The following is a 21029-nucleotide window of genomic DNA, read 5'->3' on the forward strand; positions in this document are numbered from 1 at the left end:
GATCAATACATCGATACTAACAATGAAACCACGTATATTGAGGGATCTGGTATTTAAATATGGTATGAAATTCAAATGTTGAAAAGTCAATATTTGTCCCGGATAAGTTTGTGTTAGTCTATTTTCTTGTACATATGTTATATGTCATCACGTGTATGTCATCCCACTGGCAAATAAATTGCGTATGAAAATATATTTTCGTTAGGCACAGACTATTTTCTTCTCGGGTGGGGGGATTTTATGTTGTAGAGTTAGAATTTTTTTTCACCAAAAAAAAAAAAAATTCATCAGCAACAAAAGTTGTACATTTTTTAAAAATAAATCTACATTGTTTAAGTAATAGGGGAAATATTGAGTCATAATTTTTTTCTGTCCAAAGCTGAGTAAACAAAAAATGGCTCGCTTTAATTTGGAATAATTTTCTTTTTCAAAATATCCCCCCATCAGTATTAAAATGGTCGGTGCCTTCATGAAGTCTTGTCACCCAAGCCCGTCGATGTCGTAAATTCCAGGGAATCATAGCTGACTGAATACAATCGGTCTTTTATTTCATATAATGGACTGGTTTGAAAGTATATGTAACTATCTTATTTTTAAGAAAAATAGTAAGACTTGGTACATTTTCATTCGTTTGTTTATGTATTTCGCAAACATATCTTTTCATCTGTCGTGAATTATATAAAATAGATTTTTGTGTCTTTGTCAAAAACTGATACATCTTTTATGTTGTATCCAAAGCAAACTTCTCTGCCATCCCCTTAATTTTCGGTTCTTAAACTCCCATTACTCTGAAATGGAAAATCGGATAGAAAAAAGAAATCCGAAAAGAGGCTTCATTACATACAAGCCCCGTGCAGGTCCGGGTGTTAAAAGAATAGGCCTGCAGCAGAGCTAAGCTTGTCGTAAAAGGCGACTAAATAGTGTTCAGAAACCTAGCGCTCTGCCCACAGAGCAACTGAGATGTGTGTCCCAGATGGTGAAATGGGGTACCCCTGGCGTGCTAAATGCTGGGGTTGTCAGGCTATAATACGGAAAACCTGGCCGCAAACCATAGTGGTGCACCGTGTTTTTAAAGATGCCACGTTCCTCGCACGTTAAAAAACACTGCTGCGGTATTCAATAGCAGTAGGAACCTCTTTGCACTCCGCCGCCGGACCTTACCCATCCCCCCTTTTTCAAGTGGCAATCAAAATTTGTCGACCTTTTTATCCTTGTGTCCCATCCTTTTTTCATTTCATCATCATTTCGTGTTCATTTTATCATCCATTTCATGTTCATCGTCTGAATATAGCTGAAATATTGGTGCTCGGACTTTAAACCCCAACAAACAAAAAACATTACATACAGACAAACAATTAAAATAATATGTGTGTCCCTCAAGGCCTAATTGAGTTAATGTATGAAGAGAAACTACGGTCGTACCATGCATGCCGTGTTAATCTATATTGTCTTCCCATGTGTAGCACGGATTTTTAAAAGTACATGCCAGTATTATGAGAATGTCGTATTATCGAAGCCATTGATGGTTAAAGAAAGAAACTTGAAATAATTGTCGGTCTTAACATAAACAGGTAATAAACAGGTGCTTGTCAAGAGATTTGGAAAGTGCATTCCAGAAAAAAATAAGGTTAAATGCTATCATTTGCCCATTGTCCACTTTTTGCACGAAAGTAACAGAAATGTGAGTCCAACCTTTGGTCCCCTAGCTACATATTACAAATGTATATCCGCCAGCATCGAAAATATGCAACACACATATGGTAAATCCAAACTGGTTGCTCAAGTTAATTAATCAGTAATTGTTACAAATTTACATAAAACATAATTGATAGAAATGTTCTTCAAATTTTATCTTTCAGATAAGATGTAAACGATTTGCATGGTTAAGTTCATACATATACAAAATGTAGGACCTCAAAGGTTGGATACTGAACCGGTGGGACAAATAAGGACTTAATATGCAGACATAAAACGTGTACATAGAACAAGTGTTATCAAGCAAAACACAAATATTACTGCACGTTTTGAAAAAAATATAACATAATGAGTTCGGCCAGGGAACTCTTACACTTGTTTCAAAATCAAAGAAGCATTTATGGACTTTAATGCATCATTAATAGCAAAATGTACGTGTTTACTTGGTTAAGATCAAAATATAAAGACACGTGACTATTATGTCGTTTTAATTGAAATAATACAAAAAAACCTTCATTTTGAAAACAGCATAATTTGAGGTAATAAGCAATAAAAACGTACTAATAATTTCATTCATAGGAAAGATGTATATGAGATCGTACAAAAGCATCTAGAATCACGTTGAGCTCAATGTTGCCCATATAACACAGCCAGCACCTAAGGCGTTTATACAAGTCCGGACCATGTGTCTTTTGTTCCACCTGTTGATTGCCTCCACCACCCATTGGTCACCTGCAATAAGAAAGGGGTTGATATGTTGAATTATATAGTAGAGATAGAAAGTTCAGAGCAAATAAAAATCAGGAAATCGATAGATACACCTGTACGTTCGTATAATTACAATGGCCGTCGGAAACCCACTAAAATCTATTTTTTGGGAGAAAAACAGTAACAGTGGCGACGAATAACAACTTTTCAGATGTTTTGGTGACGGTTTGTTGGAAGTTGTCATATCTGATACATTTCAAGTCATTTATATATGTATATTTATTGTTTTTTTTATAGAAAAACTATACATAAAATATACCTTTCTTTGCCACAACTTTGTCATCCTTTAATTCTTTGATTTCCGGTAACATGGCGACTGCGGTCCAAATGCCACCAATCATGAACAGTGCTGGGTTCCCAAGCCAGAGACATCTTGAGGGTGATGTGTCCATGAAATAAAGTGTCAAATTGGCTGCGGTGTTTATAGCGCCAGTTCCAAGCTACAAAAAATACGAGTCAAAGGATGTGTAAGAATTCATAAATAAAGACAGACAGAAAAGGGGCATCATTTCTTTATGAAATTTTCATTGAAATATATTTTTTATTAGATTGTATTACATGTATAATGTATTTGTGACACAGAAACTGACACCCATCCCTCAAAAAAGATTTTAATAAGATTAACGAATCAAAGAGAAATAACTGTTATCGAGGACAAAAAGTACAGTGGTTTGAACCAACCATGCTGCAATCACTTATTTCGGGTGGGGTATATTAAAAATTAAAATTTAAGAAATGCGAAACTATTAACCCCTATTCTTGTGTTACAATATGCATTCAGTGATAATGATTCAAAAACAGCCTTACCACAAAATGAGCAGCACTGTCGAAGCTATCACTCCATTGTCTTCTCATTGATTGTGTGTCCAAATTCTTTCTAGTTTTTGTCTCTACTATGGTAATGTACAGTGCAGTTCCAGCAAGAATGCCACTCGCCGCCAGCGCCACAAATTTCAGCTCCTTCTGCACAAAGCTAGCGTCCATAAAGTCCAACATTTTGTTTCTTTCTTATGTCTATTCTAGTCATGTGAAACTACCATTCAACATTTGATTAAAAATAACCTGTTATGCACTGATTGGAATGAAAAATGTATTTGCTTAATAGATTTTTTAACTCGGTGTCTGGTTTAGCGGTGATAAAGGTCGACGGTGAAGTGATGTTTAAGAGATCTCGTATTAAATACAGATAAATGGTTACGTGTTTATATGAAGAAAAACTGAAATGTTTAATATGGATTTCATCAAAATTTCGTAATGATACGCAAAATTGGCAATGAAACATAATTATTCTTTGTCTATCTATTTATAGTTGAACGTGTCATAATCAAAAGGAGGCTTTTATTCGATTTAATGACTAAAAACACAAGTCATATGCCTTTCCACTAAAATGAGAGCTAAACGTATCGAAAAAAATGGGGGGGGGGTGGTTGGCGGCGGGGTAAGGGAAAAATTATTATATATGTACACCCTTCGTCACCAGACAAGTGGCAAATTTCATTATATAGTGATTGTTTCTTCATCTTTCTACATGTATACGCATTATGTAATATATACATTAGTTTTAATGCACAACTACAACTTCATCAATTTCCCTTTTGTGACGAACGTCTTTCGGGCAATTTTATGAACAATTCATTAGATAATCAAGACTATTATTCTATGCGCAATGCCAATAAAAGTGATTTCCTGCAAATTTTTTATCAGAAAATAATTCCGAAATAGTTCAATTATCAACTCCTTTAATAAATCCCAGTCTTTACTTCTGTGGAAGGCACTTTCAAATTTAATTTCATTGATATCCATACACTAGTACCCATGATATTGTTTGGAAACCGCATGGTCTACGGACGCCAGACGACGATGCTATTCAAATATAAGACCACCTTTTTTGCTGTCGTATAAAAACGAGCATCATTATGTTACGGTTAGCTTGGCTTTGGAGCATAGAGTTCAGTATTTTCCAGAATATCATTGGATTGTTCTGACCATTCCCCCCCTTTTCTCATAGACTACCATTTATTTCTGTTCCATAACAGTACTGGGGTGTACATGTAATCATTAAAAACATAATAATAAAATATATATCCTTTTTTCCTCGCTTAGTTTTCAATAGCTCTTGAAACTAAAAAAACTAGAGGTTCAAGGAAGCCTGAATCGCTCACTTTGTTTACCATTTGCTTATTTGAAAACCTTGAAGAATGAGAGAATCTAGTAAGTTAAAATTAACTGAATTATCAAAGCAGGAAATGCTTTTAATAATATTTTTATGACCTGAACCAGTATTTTGCTAAAGGCAAGATTTTGAATTATTTACGTCTTCCGACCCCTATGTTCCGTTTTAGTATAGGCATTGGTCGGTCTCATTATGCTGAACAATATTACTCATGCAAAAATTTTGCTACAGACATTATGTTTTTTTGGCAAAACCAAAAACTGCTTTCGGACCCCTTTCCTATGTTCTGCTTTTAGTAACGGCGGTCATATTTCTTTCATGGATTAAAATCCCCAAGTCATTTTGTGGGGGGGATAGCCTAAGGAGCAAATACGCCAACTTTCGTGAATTCTGTACAATGGTATTAAAGAAGATTTTCGAAGCTGCTCATGCAAAAATGGGAAATAACCTGTTTCAGGGGCCGTAACTCCTACATCATTTGACAAATCGTTTTGAAAATTTCGGCATAGGTCCGTCTCGTGATGCTGAACAATATTATCCTACCAGAACTTTGCTCAACGCAACGGTTTTTGAGTTATTTGCAAACAAAATGCCTTCAAACTCCTATGTTCTATTTTTAGTAACGGCGGTCATGTTTTTTTTCATGGATCATAAATTCCAACGGTCATTTTGTGCACAATACGATAAAGAACAATCATGCAAAGTTTACATCTTGTCGGTCAAGTAGTTTCAGAGAAGATTTTCAAAAATTTGTCCAAGACGACGACGGACTCAAAGTGATGGCATAAGCTCATTTGGCCAGGTCAGCTATAAACGTGATTTTCAATCAAATTAACGAATCAAACAAAGATAAGAGTTTCATACAAGTTTACAAAAGTTAGTGCAAAACAATTGTCTGCTTTCTGCCATGACCGACGATAGTATCACAACATTATACAAACCCATTTTCTGTGATTGTATTAAGGTCCTTATGAAAACCATTATGTACCAATTTATATGTATAACTTGTAAAACAGTATATAGGAATGTTACTGCTGCAATAACAGAACTTGGAATTCCCTCCTTCCATATTGAAAGCACACAGAATCTATTTTACAGTATAAAAGAATGACACAAAAGCATAAATCTCCAATTTTACATGTATTTTATACAATTTATTAAAACAATAGAGTGTTAACATGTCACACTATAGAAAATAACAGTAAATGTACATCCATGACAAACTGTTAACACCTGCACTATCTGTGTACATCCATGACAAACAGTTAACACCTGCACTATCTGTGTACATCCATGACAAACAGTTAACACCTGCACTATCTGATGATAACATCCATTTCTACGAAATATTGAAATACAGTTCATCATAATAATAGATAAAAGATACGTAGGAAAGAAAATTCAATATTCTGTTTTATTTTTTTTCTGAAACACTAAATTATCAAATCTTCTCTTTTTTCCTTTCTTTTTTTCAAATAATACTATATTGTGTGTATTGACTTTTATTGACTTTATGATGTAACGTTGTTGATAGAAGGGTTTGTAGATTAAAACCTTTCTAAACCAAACCAATTTCCACTTTAAGATGTTTCAAAATGCATTGCAACTGACATACAAGGACTTCAGAAGATTTCTGGTTAATCAGGAGTAAAGTTAAGACAGGTTTTACTGTAATCTTAGATATAACTACCAATCTTTTATAGTTGAGACAAATTTTTAAGTACAGAATGTCAACCAATGTTTACATATTATTAAACAATTTACCTCCTTTAGTACACACCCTCATAGTTTGCTAGTAACACCAAAGATTTACCCAAGTCCAAAAAGAGAGCTTTCTTTTTTCCACAATATCTGTTTACTACATGTACATAAGGTATCAGTAAATGTATTGGAGGTATAATGAAACCTACTTTAATCAAACCCTGAATAATCTGAAAACCTGTCTTAACCACTGGTTGATGTCCATTAGAAACAATTAAAATGTATTTTTAACCTGGGTAACCAAATACCTGCCTAAACCAAACCAATTCTACAGTCCACAAAGGGTTTGGTTTAGAAAAGTTTTGCTGTACATGTATTTCATGTAAAATTTGGTATTCACACTATAACACTCTGCTGCCTACACATGCATGCATTTGATAAATACACATTCACACACAATAAATAGGACCAATATTTACCAAGGGGAGCTAACCACCTATTATCTCTAATAACTGATGCTCATATTGTCTGATGAAAAAAAAATGTACATGTACGTGCTGAAAATCAACTATACATAACAATAAAACCATAATTATTTGATAGATATTGTATGTTCATGTGTTAGTAATAAAAACAAATTTCTTTCTCTTTAAACTTCTCCATACAGCATGGTTGAGACTCGGAGCTGACACTACTTGAAAATACATGACTTTCTACTGCTTTCCCCCTCTTGTTTTCGTATTTTAAGTTTTGGTAGTTGAATATAATTTATAATATGTACAGAATTCCCAAAATTTTGCATTGAAAATAATTCCATGAGGATATTTTGGGGGTGATAAAAAGCATAACTACTTTCTGTAAATGGTTATCATTTTGTTACTTCATTGACAGTAAAACAAGAAATCTCAGAATGATACCCCTTGCACCAAAGTATTAGTATAAGTTCAAAATTTTTAAACCAAGACATCATTCAGAAAGTTGTCGCCCAAGCCCAAAATTGAGTCCCATGATATACATGCAGTAAACCAAAAAGAGTATCAAAATACACATATATTATTGTGGCTTCGACAATTACTTTCAGAGAAAACTGTTACTGAAAAAAGTGATGGACAGGCAGACAGACAAGGTTTAAACAATGTAATCCCCTCAATCAGAGAGTGGCATACAATTACCTAATTCAGGTACAACATTAGACTGGTAGACTATAATTCAACAATTTATAATCCATGAAGATACATTTTCATTTTGTAAAATCATTTACACAGACTAAGCATGAAATATTTTCCTTAATCAATACATACGGTACATGTGTAGAGAGACCAAGAACACTTAAAGACAGTAAATAAAACTCATATCACTTCACCTATACATTGTCATCTATAGTACAATTAGCAGTTATAAAGAACAAGAAATAAGAAAACATTACATGTACATGTATGTAAATCTATGAAACTATGAGTGTACGAGAAGAGTAATAGATAACTAAAAACTTGAGAAGTAAGTCATGTCTGCAGTTTGTGGAATTATAACATCAAAAGACTTTTAATGGGAGTTGCTAAGAAACAGAAGACTCTGACTAGAGTGTTTTAGATTGATATGCCAAGTCTTGGTCAATTCCGTAATTAATACTGAAAACACTAACACCACTTTCTCAACAGATAAAAAAACAAGAAAACCACATTAAAATTTGTGCTATTTACAGTCATTAAAAATCTATAAAAAAATGATTCATTTGATTTGTAACCATGTAAAACATTAACCTAAATGTACAAAATGATGAAATGCCTGTTTTTTTTCCCATGAACTCTTGATGTTGGTGAAAAAATGTTTTCGGATGCAATACTTTGGTCCATTTTATGCAGTGAGAATTACATGTATCATTATTAGGACAATGATAATGATTACATGTAAATGAAACTTAAAAAAATATATATATCTGTATCAACCTGATACATGTATAAAATGTACATGTATATTCATATGGTTGAGGTAAAAACCTATATCATATCATTTAAATGTACATGTTTACTAGACTATGTAGATTCTACATGTACATCTAATCCATTTAAAGGCATTTTATAACATCTGATAAAATTTTAGGATTTAGGTGCCATTTTCAGTCCAGCTGAGAGAGGGGATTTATATGTACATTATGTACATACATGTATGTATTTCAACATCAATTTTGTCATAAAATTGCCAATTGTGACAGAACAAAAAGTTAAACCTACCAGTAAATAGTCTCAAATAAATACCAAGACTTTTACATGTCACATTTCAATAAACAAAACATAAATTCATACTGAAAACTACAATAATTTTTTTAAACATAAAAAAAATATTTGTGCTAATGAATGCCAAAGATAAGAAAATGTACAAATGTTAATGAGTAAAAACAATGTGTACAATGTACATGTACATGTATGTCAGATATTCCCAAAACTAAATTGAGAACATACAATAAAATAATAAACCCAATAAAATATCTTTTTTTTTCAATTTAGCATTACTTCAACAATCATACACACTAAAGGAAACTAGATCCCTACATAAATAAAATCAATCCTCTTACAGTATAGACATTTTGGAAAACAGAAATGTACATGTACACACAACAAATACTGATTGAAATATTAATTATAATTGTTGTTCAAGTGTGGCTCAATCTCATTTCCTGTCAGTAAAGCAATACAAATCAACTATTTATTGATGGGTACTTCATTTACATGCATATTAAGTTATTGATCATAAAACTCATAGTGATAATTATTTCATGCAGCTGTAGCACAGGGGTGGAATTAAGAACTTTACCAATGGCTTGGGGCAAACAAGTTTCATGAAGTTTCATGTTTCAGTCAATCCAAGTTTGCCTGCTTCTCAGATTTTTTTCCTGTATAACATATCATATTATATATATGATATAGTGGGTAAACTTTACTATGAGGGCAGTTAAGTTTTGGCAAAACTTGTAGACAAGTTGGACAAAATTTCTTATTTCTACCCCTGCGAGCTCATTATCAAAACTACATTGTACATGTATCAAGCAAAGATTTTTAAATATGAAAATTGATTTGATTGGTCCTAGTATAAGAACTTTTTCAACTGTGATGTTGATCATAATGTCCTGTTGTTTGAACCTGGCTGAAGTCATTAGGCTGCGGTATAGATATACTAAATGACTGATCACCTAGTTTTAAACGTAATTTTTTGGGAAATGTGTGACTGCTAGATAAGGGATAAAATGTTTTTGGTGCAATGGATGATTGTCCTGAATTTAAACAAGTCTTCTCGCAGTGTAATGGTGATTTGGGGGCATGAATTGGTGATTTGGGGGCATGAATTGGTGATCGAGGAGTACAATGGATGGGGGACCTTGGAGGCAACTTTCCGGAGTTTCTTCTTTTACGATGGCAATGTTTCAACATATGACTTTCAAATTCTTCAAGTTTCCCTTCAATTCTCTTAGCTGTTGACAAGCTTTCCTCCATTGTTTCAAGTATTGGGTCTCTTCTCATTTTTATGGTCAACTTCGGTATTTTCTTGTCAGGTGATGACTCTGGAGAGGATGTTATAGAGTATGATAATTTGCGTTTCCGATCAGAACTTTGATTTTTCCTAAGGCACTGATCTGATAATGATTTGCACATTTTTTGGTGTTTACCACTGGATGATTTTTTATCACTGTGAGATTGGCCATCCAATTATCGAGGTGGTGTAACATTTTTAATTATTGAGTCAAAACTTTCAAACATATTTTGGACCGGTTCATTTTGTTCCGGAAGAAGCACTTCTGATCGCAATCGACTTGCTAATGAATCATCCTCAGTAACACTACAAACATCTATAAAACTATCATCACTGCTTACAGGACATTTTTCATCCAATTTTAGATCCTGATTGAGTTTTTCAGTTAAGTCCATTGCTGCCATAGGTTTATTGCCGTCTATTAAACAGGTAGGAGTCTCATTCCCAGATTTGTGACGTAGTCTAGGACTATGACGAATAGCTGATTTCTTACAGTCTGACATGGACCTGAGACCCTTTAATTTGTTTTTTGCCATTTTTGTTCGCTCCGTATTACAATGAATATCCTTCCTAGATTCTGTTCCCTGAACATCAGAATCAACATTTTCGTCTTCATTTTTCAAATCTCCACAGTGAAATTCAAGAGTCCCTGAAACAGACAGTTCTAATTGTTCTGACACTGAAACAGAATCTGTTTCTTCAATTTCCTTTTTAATATAAACTTTGTCAATATTTAATTTACTAAGACCATCCATCCTGCTCTCAGCAGACATAGTCTTACTCTCTGTTTTACAGTTAAACCTTGGGCTATGTCTTAAAGATGATTGGTCAGCCATAAGATGTGGTTCCTCCTCAATGTGTTCAGATTTAATGTGGACAGACAACTCACTACTTATATTTTGAACATTACTGCAGTTGGCACTACGACCTCTTAACCTGGGACTACTTCTTTGAACGTTTCCAAGGGAATGCCGACGGATGGGACTTTGTATAGTATCCCTACTTAACAATGAGGTATCCTTTGAGTCAATTCTTCTAGACCTGGTCCTACATATAGAAGGAGAAGTGTTCATATTAATGTCAACATTAGATTTGGAATCCTCATCTGTTTTAGAGCAACTGGCTTCGTTTCCTTTAAGACTGTCAACATTTTGTACCAATGTTTTTGTTTCTTCATGTTCTACAGTATCCTCACAAATTCTACATGCCTGTTCCACTATTGAATCCAACTCTTCATGATCGAAGTCTGGATGGTCAAATTCTTGCTCTTCAAAGCTAAAACTCATCCTTTTATTTGGAGACTTTATTTTTGCTGCCGCCTTTGAAGATTCGCTGAAGTTGGACTCAGAATGCTTATCTTGGTGCATTTTTGCAACCCTTCGAAAACAGCCATGTTTGTCCCTCTGGGGCAGTTTTTTAGAATGAGTTACTTTTGCATTAATATCATTTAAGACATTGTTAACTGTATGATTAGTCTTAGCTTGATTTCTCCTCCCAGGGCAAGCTCTAGGCTCTGGTAGCTTTAGTCCTTGTGATAGCAATAATTCTGCATCATACCTAGTTATGCCTCTTTTCTTAAGCTCTCCAGCTTTCAACAAATTTGCATTTTTCTTCAGGTTGTCGTCTCTTATATTCCAATTTTCTAAAATAAAGGAAAACCAAACATAAGAAGAACGAAATGTTCGTTACTATGGAATACTATGTAAGAAAAATTATTCAGCTCTATCAAAGGGATCAACTGTAGATTGCGAATTTAAACAAAGACTAGAAAATTCTGGGATTAATAACATATCTGAACTTTTCCTCAAATCATTATTTTCGTACAACCTGATTGGTCAGTCAGATTTGATTGAGAAATGATTTGAGGAAAATCTCAACAACAATCTTTATTTTTTTTCACTTTTTAGCAATGAAAACAGGCACAGGTCGCTATCTGATTTCCTCCCCCCCCCCAATAATAGTTTGTCACATCTTCAATTAAGGTTATACTGTAAAGGTAATTTTACATGCGGGTATTAATTTTCACGCATTGTAGCTATGCAGTAAGTAAAAAATTTCAATGGTACCTTTATACTGTATTTAAATTTATATACTTTATTGTGCATACAATTTTTATATGAGATTATTACAAATATTTTGGGGAACTTAAATTGGTCCATAATAAGGCCAAAATTAAATAAAATTTGTTTTCACATTATACCCTACCTACCCATAAAAATTAGCCCCACCCAAATAATTTAATTGCCAATCTCTTACAAGATTTTTATATTTTCAAAGCATATTTTTCACTTCCTTGATCATTGTTTTTACAGAATACTGAATACTATGAATTTTGAATTAAAAAATTTCCCTACCTACCCAAAGCCAGAAGCTTAAGTTGCATAAGGGGAAACAAACATGATTTTAAGTGTGGCCTGAACAATTAAATTGGTGCCCACCAAAAAAAGATTTTCCAAAGTTTACTTGAGTTACTGTAAACTCTTTTTATTTCCATCTTAAATTATCTATTAAACAGTGTAATAGTTCAATGAGGTAAACACTGTCCTTGCTACATTTGTGAGTATGACAATTACTTGGAAGGTAAATTTTGTAATGTTTATGGAAGCACTTTTTTTGTCCTTTCAATCATAATTGGAAGGTTTCTTTCATAGTTATTATTTTCCAATGGGAAAACAAAGTCAAGAACAATATCTCTTAACAAACCAATCATGGTTTTCCTATGCTCTTTTTAACTGTCAGTAAAATTAATTTCTAATACCATTTCCATATAATGCAGCTCCAGTCATTTGAGCACTAGGTCGTTCACGCTCCTGTGGGTCAGACCTCAGTCTTGTCAGTCTGTCGTCTGTATCCCTCAATCTATAACCGTTTACATGTTGAGGACTTGTCAACCCTTCTTTGGGTCTAAATGCACCTTGTTTCCTCCTAAAAATTGAAGAGTTATCAACAAACTTTTAGGAAAGTCTTATTTCTTATAAATACATACATTTATCTATATTTCAAAAAATACAAAAAACAATTCAAAACCTTTCCTTCTGAATTTAAATACAGAACTCCACATATGAAACCAATACCCAAATAATGCCCATTTTTCCACAACGTTTCACAGAGATTTACTTTGGAGCCTCAAATTGTGAAATATGTCAAAACAAAATTTTCCAACATTCACTGATTTCTTTTAGTAAAACTATCCATTTTACGAAAACCACTATGTCAATATATACATGTAAGTTGAGGTAAGAATTGTCTTTACAATAAATCATGATTTCAGTGATTAAATTTAAGGGGAAATTCTTGCTAAATCCAAGTTTAATTTAATATTGCTGGTAGAAATTATTTCCACTTACTAAAATTTGCTAGTGGAATTCTATATGTCATGTAGGTAAAGTCCAGAAATAACCCAAAAACTTAAACTTAGCAAGTCTAAATTTTCAATACTTGCTAAATTAAGCTAGTAGAAAAAATTCTGAAATTCTATCACTGGATTTAACCAAGCTGACAAAAGAAACCAACATCAATTCACAATAAGAAATACTGAATACACTATAAAAACATGAGATATAATGGTAAAATTGTGAATGAAAAAAGAGAAATTTCACTTTTAAACAGAAAAGATCATATCTGAGAAATAATTGTCCATCTTCCACTAAAATTAAATGTTAATAACATCATCTTTAATAATACTTTGTAATTAACGTATCATTGCAAACATTTCTAGATAGTTTACCTTTCACAAGTTTCACATTCACAGAAACAGTTGCCTTCACCAAAGAAACTTTCTCCATAGTGGCAAGTTATCTCTTCTCCTGGCTCAATGTCTCTTAGTACTCTCACACAGGCAGTATCTCGCCCAGTGGACACAAACTAAAATCCCCCAAAATAGTCTAATACCTTTTCTGTCCTTTTAGGATTTTACTATTAAATGACACAGTCCTCAATGATCACCTGTCAAATGGCTTACAATTGACGTATCTTACTGAAAATTGTAGTTTCATTTGAGCCAGAGAATAGAAAAATCTTGGGTTTTAACCCCGCCTCTTTTGTTGGAAAAGTTTAAATATATGCAAAATTTGTGCAAAAATAAACTATAAATAGCCTGGAAACCCCATTCTTCAAAATGTCTGTTCGATTTCATAAATAGATCAGAAACCTTAAACTGATGTTCTTGTATGAGTGACCTACCCTACAATTTGATCTGCAGTCATGGTTGACAAAGCTAGCTGGTCCTAACCACAGCTGACTACAATTTTTACGTGTTGAGTACATGACACTGAAGTCGTTTATACCAGGCTTTAGTAAGTGTTCTTCTTCCTCATTGGTTAATTCTGCTATGCATCCAACAAGGAACTCAATTTTATCATTTTTAAACCTGAAAGCAAATTTGAATTAAACAATGCAACAGAAATTCTTGTTCATTTAAGTTCCAAGAAACCTTAATAACTAGTTTTACATTATCAGTTTCTTGATAAAAATGGGTACTGAAGATGAGGAAAACCAGAATGAGAATCAAGTAATTAATTTTGTTATGCCTGATTGTCATGTTGTTGGATCTATAAAAAATCTTTTTTAGCTTTTGCTTGTGTGTGAATAGCATTCTCAGTCTTTCCAAAGGTTCATCTTTTTTTTCAGGACATTTGATCCTGTGATGACATACTATTTTCAGGACCGAACCAAGTTTTACCGTCCATTTTGACCTGAATCAAGAATGACTAATATTGGAAATTTTCTGGACTTCCAGTCTGGCTTTCCATATTTTTTTATCAGTCCTGCCACATTTTTACCAGTAATATCTGACGGACCGATGAACCTTTGGAAAGACAGCATTCTACAATAGTACATTAGTAGTTCAGTCTTGATTAAAAGGGTTCTGTAAACAAAAACACAATAATTAATGGGATTTTAACATTGATAGTCTATAAATTATACCATTAACAAAAAAACTATATTACCATGGCCTAGTTGCACAAATCTTAGCTCCAACTTCATTCTCCATTGAGTAGCGATGACATGGTAAAATTTCAAACCCAGATTTATTATCAAACATCCTCAGGTATCTGAAAATCTGTGTGAAGAAAGACAACTCAATTTATTATTTCAATTAATTTTCAATAAGTGGAAAAAATGCAGGACAAAATGTGAAATTGTCTATGAAGCATTGATTGGGAAAAGTAGGGGTTATGGACAACAGGACCATTGAAATAAAAATGGCCATTTAAAGTTATGGGATTTTATGTAGAATGTTAAAAGTAAAAATCTAGAAAAAAATAGACTTTCTCCCGCCAAAACCTCACAACTTTGATATCAATTTGCCAATCACAGAATTTAAAATTCATGTTGAAAATATCGATAAAATATGAAGAAAATCTATGTTATAAATAGAATAATCAACTGGTTATCGTGAACAACCAAAATATGACCACTCATCCCAAGAACGCTTAAAGGTTTAACTTGTGCACGGAACATGTTCAGATCACTCGTTAAATCTTTGCGTTCTTTAGCACTCGTGTTAATATTTTGGTTATTCATGAAGTTGCCAGTCACTCTTTCCAATTAGTAATCCTATTATTACAAAGAAATCCTAGAAATATTCTACCATTTAGAAATGCCTTTACACTTCTTATCTACTGTAATGACAATGTTAGAATTGCCTTCCTCTTCTACAACATTTTTTGCATTTCTCCATTCTCAGTATTTTGATAGTAAAATTTAGATATTTCAAAATGCAGTGAATTTAGTTTAAAGGAGAAGACAAAATGTTATTGTGTAAGCCATAGATATTGAAACTAATCAGTTAAATGTTCATGAAAATTAGATTGAAAAGAAAAAAAAAAATCTTTTCTTAACTACTTCAGTTAATCACGATTTTTAATTAGACAATTTGAAATTCATGCGCCTATGGGCCCACCATGAGTAGTTGACCTGTGTTGTCATATATTAGGTTTGTAAAGTGTCAGTTAATAGGTAACTGATTATGACATCCAAAGACAGCTCAAATTTGGGACATTTCCCTTGTAATTTCAACCCAAAATATACAGAAGAGATTGAGGCACAATGATTCAGCAAATGTCAGACACAAGTGAATTTGCAGCAAGAAGGCTAGTATGTCTGAGGAAAATCTAATGGCCACTTCGTGTTACTGGTAAAAAAACTTTCTGAATATTTCTATTTTATTGTTTGTGCAATCGTAAGCTTGATAAAACAGCATGTTTTGGTGATTAAAAAAAACAGAATCGTAGAAAAAATTTGTCTAGTGCCTCCTCTTATTGAAAACCTGGATTTTTGAATTGATAATTACTCTTTTTCACCAACTTTACACAAACAAAATTAATCTAAAACAGTAAATTCAAAATGGCTATAAAAACTGTATGTATGAATGCTTTCTACTTATCAGAAAGGTAAACATGTATCTTCTTTAAGCCGTTGCAAGTACATGAAATTATTTTTCACATACAAATTCCATCCAAATATAATTACAAAGATTCTAAACCAAGAAAATGGTAATTTTTTCTATTTAACACACATGTTCTTTAAAAATTATCTGTTGAGATTTTGTTTTCGTCAAGAAGTATGTCTTAACAGGTGTCAGCGCTGTAAACTCTTTGTATGCCTTTTCATAATTTTGTTTTTCTGTAAATCTTTCCATTATATCTTTACAGATTTGTTGCAAATCTGTCTTCATTGGTCTGTGCCTACAAGACAAAATCAGATAAATCATTTTAAAAACTACTGGCCTCCAGGAGCCTGAATCACTCACCTGGTACAATTTTTTCCCTTCAAGGGCAACAATTCAACATGGAGTCATCCTACAACTTCAACCCAATGAAGATTTTGAGGCCTTATAAAGGATTATTTCATCAATTTAAAGTTTGTTTTATCAATCATAATTTTCAAGATATTGACCAAAAACTGCAAAAAACATTTTCACATTTCAAGGGCAACAACTCTATCAAGGGGTCGTCCAACAACTTTGACCAAATGGAGACTTTATTAGAGCACTTCAAGCTGAAGAAGGAAGGTTACATTTATTTTCCAATATTTCTTATAGCTTTTGAGACATGTAGAAATTGATCACTTGACTCCTGTGGTCTAAAAATAGCACAGCTGATAACTTTTTGTTGTGGCTTGCATTAGATTATTGTTAGGGTCTACTTAATTTATATTTAAATGTTTGATATATGCATTGTGCACATGGTCATCAGTTTCAGGGCCATGCATCAAAGGTGCATATGTCCTTTTGTTTTCACATGATCTGTCCATTTGTACGTCTATCTGTCTGTCTGTCCATCTGTCAACAACTTTTGTGATTGCAAACCTCAGTAACAATATATATATAGTTTTGATATTAGTATCTGTATACTGATGAAGTCATAGTAGTTGTGGATTACTTTTGGTTATCATAAAAATGTGTATATTAAGTTTTTGGTAAAAACATTTTCAACTTCATTTTTGTGTCACATGACTCAAAAGATCAAAGTTGTCAGACGACTCCTGGTTAGAGTTATTGCCATTGAAAGTCAAAAATAATGTTTTTAGCAATTTCAGCTAATATCTTGAAAACTATCATAATAGAAAAAAACTTTAAATTGATGAAATGATCTTTGTGATAAATCCTACCAAAGTCTTTTTTTTAAGTCGAAATTGTGGGACAACTCCTTGATAGAGTTATTGCCTTTGAAAGGTAAAAAATATTAAGCAGGTGAGCGATTCAGGCTCCTGTGAGCCTGTTCTTTGCAATATCTTTAAATTGTTAGGTTTAGCCAAGTTGTGATGAGAGAATTAAAGTGTACATCATACAGATATCTATCTGTGGTTAAATTTTATTGTAAATCTGTTAAAGCCATTTTGGAGTTGATGCCCATTTTAGCACTTTTAATGCACTGGAAAAATGTGTTTTAAGATATCATGAATACACCTCAAAGTATTTTTCTTTGTTGTTGAAACTCGGATATTGAATTTGTGAAGAGTAGATTTTTTGCCTTATTGTATACTGAACAGGTGTCACATAGACAACATTCTACAAAGCAGCAACTAGAAAATACCAGGCGAATGCAAGCATGGGATTTCAGTGAACAGTTAGAAATATCCCAAAACAGGATTCTACTGTCTCCTGTAACGATAAATATGCTGGTTTAGGGAAATTGGATTTAGACTACTTCACAAACACATCAAAAACCAAAATTAAAAATCCATAGTATAAACATATTGTTTAGAGTGGACTAAATACCACAATAGAATCGTATAGAATATAAATGGAAAATTGTGGAAATAATCAGAATGATTTACAGCTTTTTTAAAGATAAATATGCATTTAGAAGGAACAAAACGAAAAAAAAAAAAAAAAACAGAAACAAACCAAAAACCAAACTAACAAACGACACAAAATTTAAAGAAGTTTTTGTAACGATTAATGGTATTTATTTGTCGTGTTCCAATTCTCGAGGATTTTGATTTTCTGTAAACATATTAAAGTACGTTTGCATTAGAACAAAAACTCATCGATATTAATTCGATAATTGATACATGTACAAACTCTACTGGGCATGTATAAAAGTGATAATGTTTATCATTCACGTCATCAACAATTAAATCTAAAAAAAAATACCTCGTCATTTTCATTTCTTTTCATGATGCTTACAGCTGTCAAAGAGGATTTTCATTCTTACATCTAGAGTTGTAACTCTTGTATTAGTATCAATTCAATCTGGATCCTGAAATGTTTTCTTGAAACCCTCAATGCTGGATTATTCGAGTTTCGAGGATATGTACCAACAATAAAAAGGAGGTTACCCTTACATGGAGTGTTATCGGACAAAAAGAGAAAAACCTGCAATCAGAACTTTGAAACTTGTCCACTGTTAGTCTTTGTCGTATAACTCTCATTGTAGACAGCTCTTTTTCCAATTTACGGTTTATACTCTGTCTTAAATCGGCACAATATACATAGGTTCGTGTAGATACTGTATGAAATATACTTCCGACTGGAACAATCAATCAGAAAAAAAACTGAAATCTTTATAAGGCAATTACTTAACAGACAATTTTTATATTAAATTTACAATGAATTTCAATTTGATCAAGATGGCAGAAAACCTTCACTGGTACCAGGAATTCAATGTTTCTTTCTGATTAATATGTGTTTTTAAAAATAGATATATAAGAGTAATCAAGGCAACCTAGGTTCTAGCGGTATAATCAAAATGTAATCCAGGGACAAAGACTAGATACGGAAAACATATCATTAGGGAAGAAAATGAATATTATTTCTTGATTAATATTTGAATCAAAATAAGTTCTCTAGTGCAAAATTGTTCAAAAATTGTAATGTGTTGTTTAATGTCAATATAAAATGTTTTTTTTTTTGTAATTTACTCTCTCTAGCTATGTTTAATTTGGGTAAAGGATTTCGTTCTCTTCTCTACAAAGAATGTATATAAAATTGCAAAAAAAAACAGGTCTTCATATTGTTTCGCCTGTATTTTTTAATGTTTTTGTTGACTATTTTTCTCATTATTGATTTTCCTATCGTTAAGGGGGAAAATATTTTTTTACTTAGACCATAAAATTTCAAAAACGTGATATTGTAGATTTTCTTCTTAAAAGAGATGATTACATGAACCAAATTTAACCCCTTTAAAAGAAGGGCGCGTAGTTAATTAGTTCAAGAAATCCACAAATATTATTTTAATTCATTTCTTTTCTCCATCCCTTTAATTGTGTTATATTTATTAAATTTATACGAAAACCACTCTCCCATCTTGCTAGTATCCTCCACGAATGAAGGAAATGTCCCTATAAAGACTTTGCTTATCTTCTCCAGTTGTTTGGAGGTCAAATGCTATATATTTAATACATTTCAATGATGCTTTAATACTTCTCATTTTCCTCTTCTCCATATGATTTTGCTTGGTGAGGAAGGACGCAGGCCTAACGTCTAAGAATTCGACTAATCCTGCATCTTTCGTTTCAAGGAGGTCTGATTTATTTTGCACTACTTTGATAATTTGTCTATTTTCGTGGTTGTGTTGGGTCAATGAACATGCAAAAATTCTCACTATAGTCATGTATTATGTGCAGTTTACATACAGGTTCAATATTCTACAAAAATAGATATAGCATTATTAAGCATTCGATTCCAATTCAAGAGTTCGTGGTTTCCAGATCTTTTTAATTGCTTAAAACTAAAGATAATGTGATCGGCTGATTGTTGTTATAAGGTTGAAAATATTTCATGCATAATACATATGAGAAACAAAAATCAATTCTAAATAGAAAACAAATGAAAGGGATGGAGTGGAATAAAGAAAAACCTTAATTTGATCTGCCATTAGAAATTGGGAGAAAGGTATTCAGGCGGAAAATTTTGCCAACTGCAACTGCTTCCAAAATCTGCACCAGGCAGCTAGACTATATTCCACATACTCAGTTGCAAACCACAATTCAAAAGAAATAAACATCTTTGTAATTATAAAATAGGATGGAACATCAAAATACAAATACGTAGTACTTGGCAGTGATTTTTTTAGACTTTATAGAAAAACGATTCCTAACCATCTTCTAAATGTAGAGAGGAAATGGTCAAAATGCTGGATTTTTTTAATCGACAAGATGTATGTTCAGTGTGCTTCAACAGACGGTCTGCATCATAACGCATATAGGAACAAGTTGTGTGCACTACTCGATAACAAGATTTAAGACACTGTAACTGTAGTATGGTCGTCAAAATGAATTTTGACCGTTATAGTGTATCCATATGGACAATGAGGACCGATTTGTTCAGTGTGTTACCGTGTTTTCCTTGCATCTTTCGTCCACCTAGGACCTTACATTTCAAGAGCATTTCTAGAAAAGAAGAGGACGCCTAAACTATCGGTACACAAGGTCTATTCTTCCAGTTTTTACCGAATTTTTTGTGCAATTCATGTTAGTTATTTTATGTTCTTTGTTGTAGATATCTTTTTTTTCTGTCTAGTCATTGGACTATATTCTTTTGATCACCGCTAGAATCATGGTTCTCTTGAATACTCTGTAACATGTTGTTTTTTTTTTATTTCATAGACATAAGTTTAACAAAACTGATTGCTAACATCTTACATGTAGTTTTACATTAATGAGTATTATGCTTTAATAAAAAGATTCGATATATACAATTTTTAGAAGTCTATGTGTC

At 32.7% G+C, this 21029-nt stretch overlaps 1 protein-coding gene and 1 pseudogene across 2 annotated transcripts; both read right to left on the bottom strand.

Moving 5' to 3' along the window:
* Nucleotides 1–2166: 2166 nt before the first annotated feature.
* On the bottom strand, nt 2167–3660 carry LOC148610219 (uncharacterized). Its single transcript, XM_088542454.1, has 3 exons — nt 3271–3660; nt 2723–2903; nt 2167–2427 (listed from the first exon to the last, which is right to left on the bottom strand). The coding sequence occupies exons 1-3, from the start codon at nt 3457–3459 to the stop codon at nt 2312–2314; spliced, it is 486 nt and encodes a 161-aa protein (XP_088398580.1). The 5' UTR covers nt 3460–3660; the 3' UTR covers nt 2167–2311.
* Nucleotides 3661–5763: 2103 nt separating this feature from the next.
* Nucleotides 5764–16705, bottom strand: LOC148610220 (uncharacterized; annotated as a pseudogene). Its single transcript, XR_015914765.1, has 6 exons — nt 16383–16705; nt 14812–14924; nt 14045–14231; nt 13590–13726; nt 12621–12787; nt 5764–11504 (listed from the first exon to the last, which is right to left on the bottom strand). The product of XR_015914765.1 is annotated as an uncharacterized LOC148610220 (transcript).
* Between the last annotated feature and the right edge of the window lie 4324 nt (nt 16706–21029).

The sequence above is a fragment of the Perna viridis genome, chromosome 8 (genome assembly GCF_037379345.1).
Source record: "Perna viridis isolate PV_CMFRI_1.1 ecotype Kerala chromosome 8, ASM3737934v1, whole genome shotgun sequence".
NCBI lineage: Eukaryota > Metazoa > Mollusca > Bivalvia > Mytilida > Mytilidae > Perna > Perna viridis.